At 37.9% G+C, this 13055-nt stretch overlaps 1 protein-coding gene across 2 annotated transcripts; it reads right to left on the reverse strand.

The window, feature by feature from the left end:
* Positions 1–1434: 1434 nt before the first annotated feature.
* thoc7 (THO complex subunit 7) lies at positions 1435–10246 on the reverse strand. 2 transcript variants are annotated; one of them, XM_076172509.1, is made up of 5 exons: positions 10123–10246; positions 6930–7050; positions 5641–5757; positions 2425–2620; positions 1435–2177 (listed from the first exon to the last, which is right to left on the reverse strand). In XM_076172509.1, exons 2-5 carry the CDS (start codon positions 6989–6991, stop codon positions 1989–1991), a joined length of 564 nt encoding a protein of 187 aa, XP_076028624.1. In that variant the 5' UTR covers positions 6992–7050; positions 10123–10246; the 3' UTR covers positions 1435–1988. The 2 variants fall into 2 exon arrangements, with proteins under 2 accessions (XP_076028624.1, XP_076028623.1); XM_076172508.1 differs by lacking the exon at positions 10123–10246 and adding an exon at positions 9775–9933.
* Positions 10247–13055: the final 2809 nt, after the last annotated feature.

The following is a 13055-nucleotide window of genomic DNA, read 5'->3' on the forward strand; positions in this document are numbered from 1 at the left end:
GCTTAAATGGTTATGAGGGACAAGGTCAAAGATAATCCTTCATCTGAGAAATGTGGAGATACATACACATACCAAAGGCTTTTTCCCAGATGGGAGTGGTTAAATGGGTTTTGTGTATAATGTGGGTGTATACTTTGACTGCAACTCCCTTATGAGAGGGAAAGGGCCTTTGGTATAGGTAACTGATTTTAAAAGTATATTCAAGTCAGGTTTGCAAGGCATGTTGCAGTGCCAGGCCCATGGTTAACTTTATTATGCATGTTGTCCTGGCAGCTTATCTGGAACCCTCAACCTGCTCTGAATGTGGTCTGTGAAGTTCCTGATTATTCTGGGATCACAGTTGCACCAATATAGATATTGTGTTGTATAAAGGCATTGAGCGAGATGCAGGGATGATCCATCATCCAGGAGGAGCCAAAATAAGAGGGAAGGAGGGAGGGGGGTGAATGGGAGTGGAGTATGTGGGGATGGAACTGGTGAGAGTGGATTTTATGCCTTTGTTTTTAGGCTATCTCCCTTGTAAGGGGGAAAACACCTTTGGTATATGTATGTATAAAGGCATTGAGGGCAATGTTCTTGTTGGCACCAAAAGGACAAGATGACAAAGGAAGAATTTGGCTAAGGTCTTGAACCAAACAAAATTTCCCATTGGTTTAATTATTTGTATGGTGTGGTTGTCTATGCTACAGTTCAGAACCAATCAACTGTAGTGCATACATACATATACCAAAGGCTTTTTTCCCCCTTACATGGGAGGTAGTCAAAAGACAAGGCATAGAAACCACTCCCACCCATTCCATCCCCTACATACTCCACTCCCCTCTCTCTTATCTTGGCACCTCCTGGATGACGGGTCATCCCTACATCTTGTCCACTGCCCTGGGTCAGAAGCAGGGTTATAAGACACAGCAAGGCAGCTTCATTAAATCAGCAACCCCACTCTCTGTCCCCTCATGCAGAAAAGGAGAAGACGGGGAGAAATCCCTTCAGGTTGCATCAATTTATTTCTCATACATACTCCCTCACCCACTCCCCCTTGTGCATCACAGCATCATCCATACACAACCATTCTCCATTCACCCCTATCTTCTGTCCTCTCCCATTCTTCCTCAACAGACATTCCCCTCTTTTCCAATGCCCCTTTTACCCCATCCATCCATCTCATCCTAGGTTGCCCCCTCACCCTCATGTTCACTCCTTCCACACCTCTTTTGCCAATCTTTCTTCACTCAATCTTTCCATGTGTCCAAACCATCCTAATACTCAGCTGTAGTATTTTAGTAAATTGTTTTTACTTGTATGTATTTCTCCATGATGAGGAATACCAAAGGAGACCATTTATAAGATTTAAATGGTATGCCACTAGCATGGGTTATCTGAGGTTTTGTGGACTTGAGGATTTAATAGATCTGTGGAATTAACATTCTCATACTATTCTATACAGTTTTTTTTATTTTTTTATTTACTTGTTTCTTATTGTACAATTGCAGATGATTTATTGGAAGTGATTTGGAGCAGCCTGTTGATACAGTATAAAATAAGGAACTTCCTAAAAGAAATTCCTGTTTGACAGTGCCTTAAATTTCTAAAGCTACAATTGATTACCTGTATTATATATTCTGAAAACAAATACCCAAATTTCACAATTGGCGTATTTTCTTTACAACAGTTAAGACTTTCTATTAACCTTTTTCCAAGATTATTTTTTCTTGTACATTTAAGAGCAATTTAAAAATATTACAATGTTTCTTCCTGCAAGATTTACACAGCTACAGTTCCTTGTAAGCCCAACCTCTTCAGTACAATGAAAGAAGAAATTCAATTGTTCCATGCCAGAAAAAATATATAAAATCTTTATAGTGTCAATGGACTATTGGTTTCTATTTCAGTATAGTGATAACCCTTCAACTGACTAAAACTGTCTGGCATTTACTGACACAAAACTTGTTAAGTTTGTCACCATGAAGAAGGGGTAAACATGACCTCTTTCAAGTTGTGTCCATCACTGCCAAGTCTATAATCTGAGGCCCAGTCAGGTCAATAACTTCCTCACTACTGGTGCTGACATCTTGTGGATCCCTGCTTAGTGTGTACTGTAACTGATGCAAAGCTGTCACCAGTACATGCAGCTGTTTACGCCGCAAGCTTAATTTTTCTTCAAGCTGATCCCGTTTGTTCTGAAATTATTTTAAAACCTACATGAGAAGGCTACACAATATTTATAAAGTATTAACAGTCTATTTTTTCCCAGAGATCTATGTGAAGGCCCATGTGTGACTACTGGCTATTGTAAGTCAGTGCTGGAGGCAACAATTATTATTATAATGCAAAGCCCCAGTCCAGATATGCCTATTTACTTATGATCCAATAACCACACTAAAATCAGGAAAGCACCCAAACAGACTGAAAACATAAATGACGTACTTTCAAAGAATGAAGTTCCTGTGTTAGATGGGCCAATTTATTTGCTGTGTCTGATCGTGGAGGATGCTCTTTGATGAGTCTGGCCAATGCATCATATTCCATTCTGTTCAGGCGCACTCTCTTTGCCTCTTCTAATTCTTGCTTGGCTGAATCAATTGAGACTTTAGCATTCTCCACGGCTCCACAAGTCTCCTTCCTGCAATCATAAAATATTTTGTGGCCCATTTCTATATATGCATACATGTACATACATACACACACACATATATATATATATATATATATATATATATATATATATAATATATATATATTTATATAGTAAAAGAGGTGTGGAAGGAGTGAACATGAGGGGGTGACCTATGATGAGATGGATGGATGGGGTAAAAGGGGCTTTGGGGAAGAGGGGAATGTCTGTTGAGGAAGGACGGGAGAGGACAGAAGACAGGTAAATGGAGAATGGTTGTATATGTATGATGTGATGGATGATGTGATGCATGAGGTGGAATGGGTGGGGGATGGGGGGTGAGGTAGTATCTGTGAGAAAAATATGATGCAGCCCGAAGGGATTTTTCCTCATCTTCTCCTTTTCTGCATGAGGGGACAGAGAGGGAGGTCACTGATTTAATGAAGTGGCCTTGCTGTGGATGTGCTGTGCCTTGCAACACTGCTTCTGACCCAGGGCAGTGGACAAGATGCAGGGATGACCCATCATCCAGGAGGTACATACATATACCAAGGCTTTTTCCCCCTTTCAAGTGAGGTAGCCAAAAAGGGAAAGGCATAAAAACACTCCCACCCATTTCATCCCTAAATACACTCCACACCCCTCCCACCCTCCCTCTCATCTGAGCACCTCCTGGATGACGGGTCATCCCTGCACCCTGCCCACCGCCCTGGGTCAGAAGCAGTGTCGCAAGACACAGTACATCCACAGCAAGGCCGCTTCATTTAATCGGCGACCCCCCCTCTCCGTCCCCCTTTGCATATAAGGCGAGGACGGGGAGAAATCCCTTCGGGCTGCGTCAAAATTTACTCACACATACTACCCCACCCCCCACCCCCTGCCCATTCCTCCTCATGCAGTCACAACATCATCCATATACAACCATTCTCCACTCACCTCTGTCTTCCGCCCTCTCCCTTCCTTCCTCAACAGACATTCCCCTCTTCCCCAAAGCCCCCTTCACCCCATCCATCCACCTCATCCTAGGACGTCCCTCATGTTCACTCCCTCCACATCTGCCTTCCATACCTCTTTTACTAGTCTTTCTTCACTCATTCTTTCCATGTGTCCAAACCATCCTAATATTCTTTCATCAACCCTATCTCCAAAATCCTTTTTCACCCCTGTTCTCCTCCTCACCTCCTCATTTCTCACTCTATCCAGCCTAGTAACCCCCACCATACTTCTCAGACACCTCATCTCAAACACATTCAAACTCCTTCTCTCTTCTTCTCTTATGTTCCACGTTTCTGCCCCATACAGTGCTGTTGGCACAATCACTCCTTCATACAGTCTCCTCTTCGCATCCATTCCCAAATGTCTATTCCTCATTACACTCTTTAAACCACCAAGGCATTTACTCGCTTCTCTCAATCTACATTCTACCTCCACCTTCACTCCACCTTTTCCTGCTACACTTGCACCCAAGTATCTAAAACTATCCACTTCCTCCAGTCGCTCTCCCTTAATGTTCACTTCCAGTCTACTGCCACTTTCACCCCTTGTACATCTCATCACCTTACTTTTACCCACATTTATCTTCAGCTTTCTTCTATCACATACTCTCCCAAACTCTGCCACCAGCTTCCTCAATCACTCCTCTGACCCTGCCACAAGCGCAGTGTCGTCCGCAAACAACAGCTGGCTCACCTCCCACTTTTCTCCATTTTCTTTAACCATCTCCAATCCCTGACCCACTACCCTAGCATTCACCTCTCGCACCACCCCATCCATGTATAAGTTGAACAGCCAGGGCGACATAACGCATCCTTGACGAAGTCCCACCTTTACTTCAAACCACTCACTCTCTCCATTTCTAATCCTGACACAAGCTCTACTACTCTCATAAAAACTCTTGACAGCTCCCAAAAGCTTTCCTCCTATCCCATAAATCTGCATAACCTCCCACAGTGCCTTTCTGTCTACCCTATCATAAGCCTTTTCCAGATCCATAAAAGCCCAAAAAACATCCTTCCCCTTTCCTATAGCTTTCTCACATATCTGTCTTACCACAAAGATCTGATCTACACAACCTCTACCTGTCCTAAATCCACACTGTTCCTCACCAATTACTCCTTCTGTTCCTCTCCTAATCCTCTCAATTAAGATCCTCCCATAAGCCTTCCCTACTACACTTAACAGGCTAATCCCTCTGAAACTACTACATTCACACTTGTCCCCTTTTCCCTTGTAAAGAGGAACTATACAGGCACTTCTCCAGTCCTCCGGTACTCTACCCTCTCTCCAGCAAACATAAAATAACCTCACCAACCAGTCCACCATCACTGAACCTGAGGTGCCTAGATAAAAGGGAGGGAAGTGGAGTGTATTAGGGCTGAAAGGTGGGAGTGGTTTTTATGCCTTTGCTTTTTTTGCTACCTCCCTTATAAGGAGGAAAAAGCCTTTAGTATATGTATGTGTGTATATATGTATATATATATATATATATATATATATATATATATATATATATATATCTATATATATATATATATACACACACACATACACATACATACCATGGGATTCTTCCTTCTTATAAGGGAGGTAGCCAAGTCAAGGAACCTCCCCCTCCCCACCCCCACTCTTGTTTCCCTTCTTAGCTCCATTTAGTGAAGTTATATCCCTAAATAAAATCAATGACAATAATCTATACAGGTTATTACTAAGCTAAAGGGGATTAATAAAGATAATCTTAACCACTACAGTACCTTATTACACCTTAAATGAATAATAATCTGTAAGGGTATTACATGGAATGCTGCATAACTCTGGTTAGTAACAGTGCCAATGAAGTCCCCAAGTATTGGTTACATAAAACTTGCATCCCCATATAGGGACCTGAGATTTCAAGTTCACCCAAGAATTTTATTTCAACAAGTGATAATTTAATTCAGTTTAAAAGGGTCCTCTCTGGGCCCTAAAAGGGATTGAAATAAAGACACAACAATACTAAGATAGGTAAAGAACAGCCCTACTAAGAACCTTACCTAAGCTGATCATACTGCTCCACCTCCAGTTGGTTCATCTCCACTATAGCTTTCCACTTCATTGCGGAATTATTAATACTTGCTAAGTGAGCTTGTAGACGATCACACTGATTTTGACTGTAATAATGTGGAATAAAAACATTATCTTGGGTTTTCAATGTCATTATTTCTAAATAATTTTATCACTATGTAATGACAGATCAGTAATAAAACCCTTCAACAAAATAAACATAATAATATTATCTTGGTGTCACAAGTGCCGATAATGTTATTTGGCTGAGGGTTGTATAACTACATAGTCTTGATCAATCTGGATTTCACTGAGAACAGAGTCCCTCTCAGTTCCACATATCTAACGAATGTCTGCTTTTGCCACAATGAATTTTGAAATAATGACAAACATAAATATCTGTACTGTCAAAGCATTGCTTATCTTGACCCCTTCAATGCATGACATGATTTAACCCATTCAACTCCGATGACAAGATGTCTTGTCATTTGGTCAAATAAAACAAAAAATCATAAAACACCAAAATGTTTGATCAAACACCAGAAAAATATGACGTCAATCCTCGCTTCGCTCGCAGCGAAGCGAGGATTGACGTCATATTTTTCTGGTGTTTGATCAAACATTTTGGTGTTTTATGATTTTTTGTTTTATTTGACCAAATGACAAGACATCTTGTCATCGGAGTTGAATGGGTTAAATCAGTAACACAGAAAATGTTCCATGACATTACAACATAGTTTCTTCTTAGAGTGATTTATGGGAAATCCCGAGGAACTTTGAGGGCCACTATGGGACTGTAGATTCCAGTCAGTGAAACTCGTAGCTTAACCTCTTTAATGCCTACGTAGGCGTCATGAGGCATGAGCGGATACAAGGATGCCAGTGTTGGCGTCTTGATTATGTTTATTTTGTAGTAAGTGAGTAAACCCCGAATTCTGAAAACTGGGTTGGTCACATTTTCTGTGATTATTATTACTCAGTGTAGAGAATTAGTAATACAGCAGTGACTTTTAAGTTTTATAACACAAGTATTGTGATGTATCAATCATTGTACTTCTGGCATCTGATGCTACATGTGAGAATTTGACTTGTACTGAAGAGGTTAACAGCATGATGCAGTCTACTTCATTATTGAAAGTATACAAAGAAAATTATAAAAAAAGGGAACAAAATATAAATATAAAATATATGAATAAAGCAAATAAACGGTTTTCCCTATTGCACAGGGTCAAACTAAATACCACTAATCTTGCTACAACAAACTATATTTCATCATTACCTTTCCTGGAGGGGTTCATCAGAATCACACCATTTGACAAACTGTTTCATGAACATGGTCATGACCCGTGAATCTCCAGTGCCATCCCCATCAATGAGGAGTCTACGTCGAATGATTTCCTCTGCAACATATTGATTATAAATCAGTTCTTAACACAGATATATGAAACACCTTGATACAATTTTTGTAAAAAGGTATCTTTCTATATCTATATATCAAAAGGCCTTTCCCCTTATATGGGAGGTAGCCAGACAAGGCATGCACCCAGCCTCCACTTACAAAGCTAATAAAACCAAACCAAACCAGAACAAATCAGACAACACAAAACCATGCCTAAATGTTGAATCACGCATCAATAGGTACGTAGTTGTGCCCAATGCACCTTTGTGGTCTGATCAACCAAAACAAAACAAAACCTAACTTTGAAAATAAACTAGACAAATTCTAGAGTACAAAAGATTTACTGTATGATTACAAAGCCAAATTCTATTATAAGAAATTGACTGCCACTACCTAAGACCTAAAAATCTAACTAAGAGCTGGAGCTAGATTCACAGGCATATGCCTTTTCCAAGTGTTATTTCCATGTCTAATCTCTCCCATGACTGTTTTGAGGCATATCCTTGTATCTTGTGTTTTCATTCACATCATGACTGTTTTCTCACACCCAGGCTGGACATTCCAATGTTAAAAGAACCCTCACTACATAAACATCACTAAGTGCTTTGATTTTTAAAGGTAATTACTTCCACTATTTCTTTGTTTTGCTGTTAATATTTTTCTTCAGATTATATTAAAAAAAAATGTCATCTGGAATCAATAACAATACTACTTGTGATTTCTTGTATAGTAAATCTTGTGCATCACTCACTTGAGGGTCCTATGTGAATGCTTTTTACAAAGTACCTTTGCTTATAAGTTTCTTTTTTATTGTGATTCTATCATTTTACAGTCAAAACACCATTGAACATGTCTCTTTTTCACCAATATATATAATTTTTTTTTTTTTTTTGCAGCTCAGTTTTGGTGTGAAAGACCATCATTTTTTGTTGTTGATATTTTTTGTCCAAATGCTGATGAAATATTTCTTTTTGCATGACTCTTGGTAATGACTGAACTCCTGTACTTTACAAAATCATTGAACATGGTTAGAAAAAAAATTGCATCAGCCTGGACTTTCCTCATACAATTTGAGACAGGAAGGTAATACATGTGAGAATAAACACCTTGTGAGATCGAAACCTTTATTAGTACTACATTTCGCTTGTTACAGCTTTTTCAAGTACTTGAAAAAGCTGTAACAAGCGAAACGTAGCACTAATAAAGGTTTCGATCTCACAAGGTGTTTATTCTCACAGTCTTGTCGGCTTTTGCCATTGTGATTCAAGGTAATACATAATTTCCTAATTCATTCTGGCAAGCTCTATCTGTCATAGTTTGTGTGATAAGCTCCTGACCCATAAATTCTATGCCCTCGTGGAGACAAAAGAAAGGTCTGACAATAATGAAATTTCTCTAGTGTAAGGTATTTCCTTGATTAGGCAAGGTTAGGTTATATAATTATCCAACCATCATAATAGTTCAGTTTGGTTATATTAGGTTAGGCTAGGTTCTATTAGGTTATTACTGCCTAAAAATAAAAAAAATCCTATTTTCTCAGCAATTTTAAAACATTGGTATGTGCTCTCTACACTAATGTACCAAATCTATAATTCTCAAAACTCAGTAACACTATCATTAGTTTCTAACTATTTCTTGTTGAGTGCGATTACTTTCTAAAATCCTATATTTACCAACCATTTATTGTGCTCCCAACCATTTAAGAGACACTACAGAAAAAATTGGAAATATTCTTGAGATTCTATGATCTAGAATTGACATTTGTGAATCATATGTATATGATGAATATAAACTATGAAACAAAATAGTCAGCTAAAACCAAGACATCAAAGAGCAAAATAACAAGGCCTGGCTGAGAGGGATATGTATTTGTATGTGATTATATCCTTGATGGAAGGCATACACTTACACTTAGATACACTTAGAAGACTTCTGTCAGTGATCGACTGAAGTCATTTTAAACAATCACTGTAAATATGGAACTTGCATAAAAAGAAGAAAAAAAAATCAGAGAATTAAGAATATGTTGCATAAGTGCATAACTTCAATACTTAATTCCTTCAAAAGTATGCATTTACGACGGTAATTATATACACCATCGTTCATATCACAAGATTTCTCACCAGAAACACATAAGCCACATATAAAATTCTATGCGTAGTCTATGGTTGGGTGAAACTATAAATTGACCCACAAACACATTTTCCTTTTTTTCTTATTTTCATCTGATAGATTTATTTTTCCTATGGAATGGTTATGTTGGATTAGGTTATGTTAGGTTTTAACTTTTGAGCTACTGGAAAGTAGGAACTGAAATTACATGTTAAATATTCATGTTTGCATGCTTTTTGAATTTTAACCAAGAATCATATACAAATGGACATGTGTGACAGTCAAAATAGTTTATTAATATATTTGTGGAATGTGAAAATTTATAACATTATAACATAAATGATCTTGTTATAAATTTTCACATTAATCTACCTATCTCTGGATCAAAGATACTTATAATTTTTTAATCTTATATGCTTTACAGAAGAAATAAAAAATATACAAATTGATTCTTGGAAATACAGGTTTTCAGACTAATATAACAAAATGTATTGATATTTATTATCTTCATTTTTGATAAGCATGGGGCAAATTTCATCACCGAATAAATAGCTGCAATATCCACTTCATTAACAGTACTGGGATGCTAATTGCCTCTTATTTACACACATACCTTCTGAAGTCATTTTAAACAATCACTGTAATTATGGAACTTGTAAATAATTATCTAAAATTGCCTATTCCACTTTTCTGTCGTACTTCACAACACTTTTGTTTTGATACCGTCGCTTTTGGTGTCTGACACCAAACACTACCGGTACTTTTTTCGTTCATTAATTGAATGCATTATTTTATAATCGCAACAATTTCCTATCGAGTATTAAAACTCTATATTACGATTGGCGTATTTTTCAATTTAAATTGTGTAACAAAACAAGTAAAGCTATCCTTGTGGCAAGACGGGAAATAAACACGAATATTGAATGCAAAACTTCATATTTATTTACTTTTCTGTGCTTACCCAGTTTGAAATTCCAGCAACGTGTGACTCTGGTATTTGGTTGATTTTAAATATATGTAACCTGTACTACACAATCAATTAAAAAACCTGAGACTGACTTATCTGCCATTTATCTAACAAGGAGCTACCGCCGTGTGTCGCCTACTCAGGTGCAGCCTAAGGTCTACCGCGGAATCCCCATTCCTCCGAGACGCCCCCCTCACCTGTCCATTAAACATGTGTCCTGCCCAAATACATAAAAAAGTGACCTAGAATAAGTGTATGGAAATATGTAATACCATGTTTACTTTTACATTTCTTCCTTTAATATGTATGTAATTAGAAATCCAATTATCTATCTAAGTCATTCCTAGGATATGTACAAAATGTGTGTTTATCGCTAAAATAAATGTATAGAAATGGTAGACCAAGGCCTAAATTTATCCTTAGATCTTGTGGTAGACCTCACGCTATAATGCTAACGTGAGGTAGACCTCACGCTATAATGCTAACGGGAGGTAGACCTCACGCTTTAGTAGGACCGAACAGTGTCTGATATACAAGTGCCTTATGTCTAACGAGCGAACACTTATGAAATGTGATCATTAGTTTTGGGTACATCTCCCGAAATAGCAAGATCACATGAATATAGATGATAAAACTTTGTATATTATGGGATTGATACAAAGGATTTCTTTATCTAGTTAAAGATACGTCAATGCAATCGTCAAAGCATTTTATCCTACTATATCTTTTTATCCCGTAACATTTAAGGAATCAAAACGGCACAAAATACGCAACTTTTACAAAATTTATGCACACACACACACACACATATATATATATATATATATATATATATATATATATGTGTGTGTGTGTGCGTGTCCTGTTCTAGAAGAAAATCTCTACAAGTTTTTAAGCTTAATCTGTGGTTATTTCCTTTTAAAGTTTATATTGCCGAACTTTTCGGAATATACAAAGCGACAGAAAAGGCTCAATCTGACACACATAGTAACTGTTATATTCTCAGATTCTTTGAGTGCATTACAGTCAATTAAGTCAGGTGACCAAATGGGAATTCTCTCTCGGGTAAAATCATTAGCGCACTTTCGACGACCAAGTTCATTACTCTTGGGTTCCCAGCCACATTGGGATCTCCGGGAACGAGAAAGCGGACACGCTGGCCAGATCTGCGTTAGAAAAGGACTCTATTATAGATATACCCATAGACATAGGCACTTTCAATTCTATCGTAAGAAAACAATTACACGCCCACTGGCAACACCAGTGAGACAATCTCCACATTACACATACAAAAGGAGCACATAACAGACTGGTCAACAAGCAATAGACAGGAGGAAATCGCCATAGCAAGGTTGAGGATGAATTCCACCTACATCACCCACTTAGATTCTGACATCACTGGCGTATTTCCTCCCCAGTGCAACACCTGCAACACTACACTATCTATGACACATACTCATACACTCCATGTAATATAACACAGCGCCAGGCGCTTATACAGTACATCACTGTAAACTCAAGAACATTCAGTTAAACGTGACAAATCTTTTGGCCAATGACTGTAGATAGATTGATGGATAGATAGACTTTATTTGGCAATGAATCAATGTACATGAAGTGCAAATAATGACAAGAACACATAGTTCGGAATAATAAATGCAAATTGCCGAGGATAACACAAGAAGCATGTACGCTTATTTCCATTGTGGTCCTCATCAGATTGTTATTCTACACTAAGTCACACAGACAACATACGTAGGGGTTAAGGGGACCAGAGACAATCATGCGTAATACCAGTCAGTGCACATATGACACATAAACATTGTTATAGTTTTGCTAATATTACTTAAATGTTTGTACACATCGGAATATTGAGACCAAAAATTTGAACACCATCACAAAAAGGAACATTGCATTAAGCAAAGGAACAACAAAATAATGTTAAACTGTAACAAAACAGTATGAGTGAGTACTATATCAGAGTAGTACTATTAATGATATACTGCATTATTCTACAGCTGTATCATCATGTATGAGTGAGTACTACTGTATATCAGAGTAGTGCCATTAATGATATACTACAATATTCTACATCTGTAACAACATGTAGTTATAGTGAATGCTACACTGCAGCTAGGGTCACCTATTAATTAAATCTAACATTTAACCTGAGTCTCAGGACGGAGTGGGCGATTAGTATGAGCACTAGGGAGTAGTACATTATAACCTGAAGCACAGGGGACCAGTACTCGAATGAGTAAAACAACAAGGAGAACGAGGAAAAAGGTCAGATCATAACTGTTCTCGGACCCTACCTGAGACATATACCATATTATGACTGGCAAAACAAAGGTGGAAACCAATTTGTAAACATCAATCATTGTTATACTAAACTAAACTTCTGAAAAAAAAGGGGGGAGGTCAGAACAGTTATGAGTGAACGCAGATTTGGATGGTATTACTCATGGAATCAGGTATCCCTCACTAAGCTAGTAGTACATAAAATCAAGGCTGTTCTCTGTCCATAGCTGTATCCTAATTGACAAAATAGTGTCTTATTTGCGCACAGCAGGACTGTTGTGGAAATTGTCATGGCAAATTAAATAGGATCGCAAGTTCACACCAGACATGACTCCCTTATGGGTCGATAGCCTTAGATACAAAAAAAAAATCCAACAACAATTGACTGGATGTGCTGTGCAAATCTCCTGCATTGTTTTTTTTTTTTTACCTTATATTTGTTGAGCCATAGTGTTCTCAAGTTAATTCAAATATGAACACTAAGAGTCGACTGCGAGGTTATTCTTATTATCTAGATTAGTCGTAACATTTTTTTTAAGGCTACCGAGCTATAAGGAGGTCATTAATCCTGGTGTGAATTTATACAGTCTCGACGTGGTCGTGTTTTCGTATATGTCGTAACAGTG

The sequence above is a fragment of the Oratosquilla oratoria genome, chromosome 33 (assembly GCF_046742065.1).
Source record: "Oratosquilla oratoria isolate Oo_2021 chromosome 33, ASM4674206v1, whole genome shotgun sequence".
NCBI lineage: Eukaryota > Metazoa > Arthropoda > Malacostraca > Stomatopoda > Squillidae > Oratosquilla > Oratosquilla oratoria.

Bases quoted from the DNA above. Each gene is read 5' to 3' on its own strand.
- thoc7 (XM_076172508.1), bottom strand. The intron at 2,621-5,640 runs GTAAGGTTCTTA...TTATGATTGCAG, and splicing joins GAGCAGTATGATCAGCTTAG to GAAGGAGACTTGTGGAGCCG. The intron at 2,178-2,424 runs GTACGTCATTTA...AAATAATTTCAG, and splicing joins AGGAACTTCATTCTTTGAAA to AACAAACGGGATCAGCTTGA.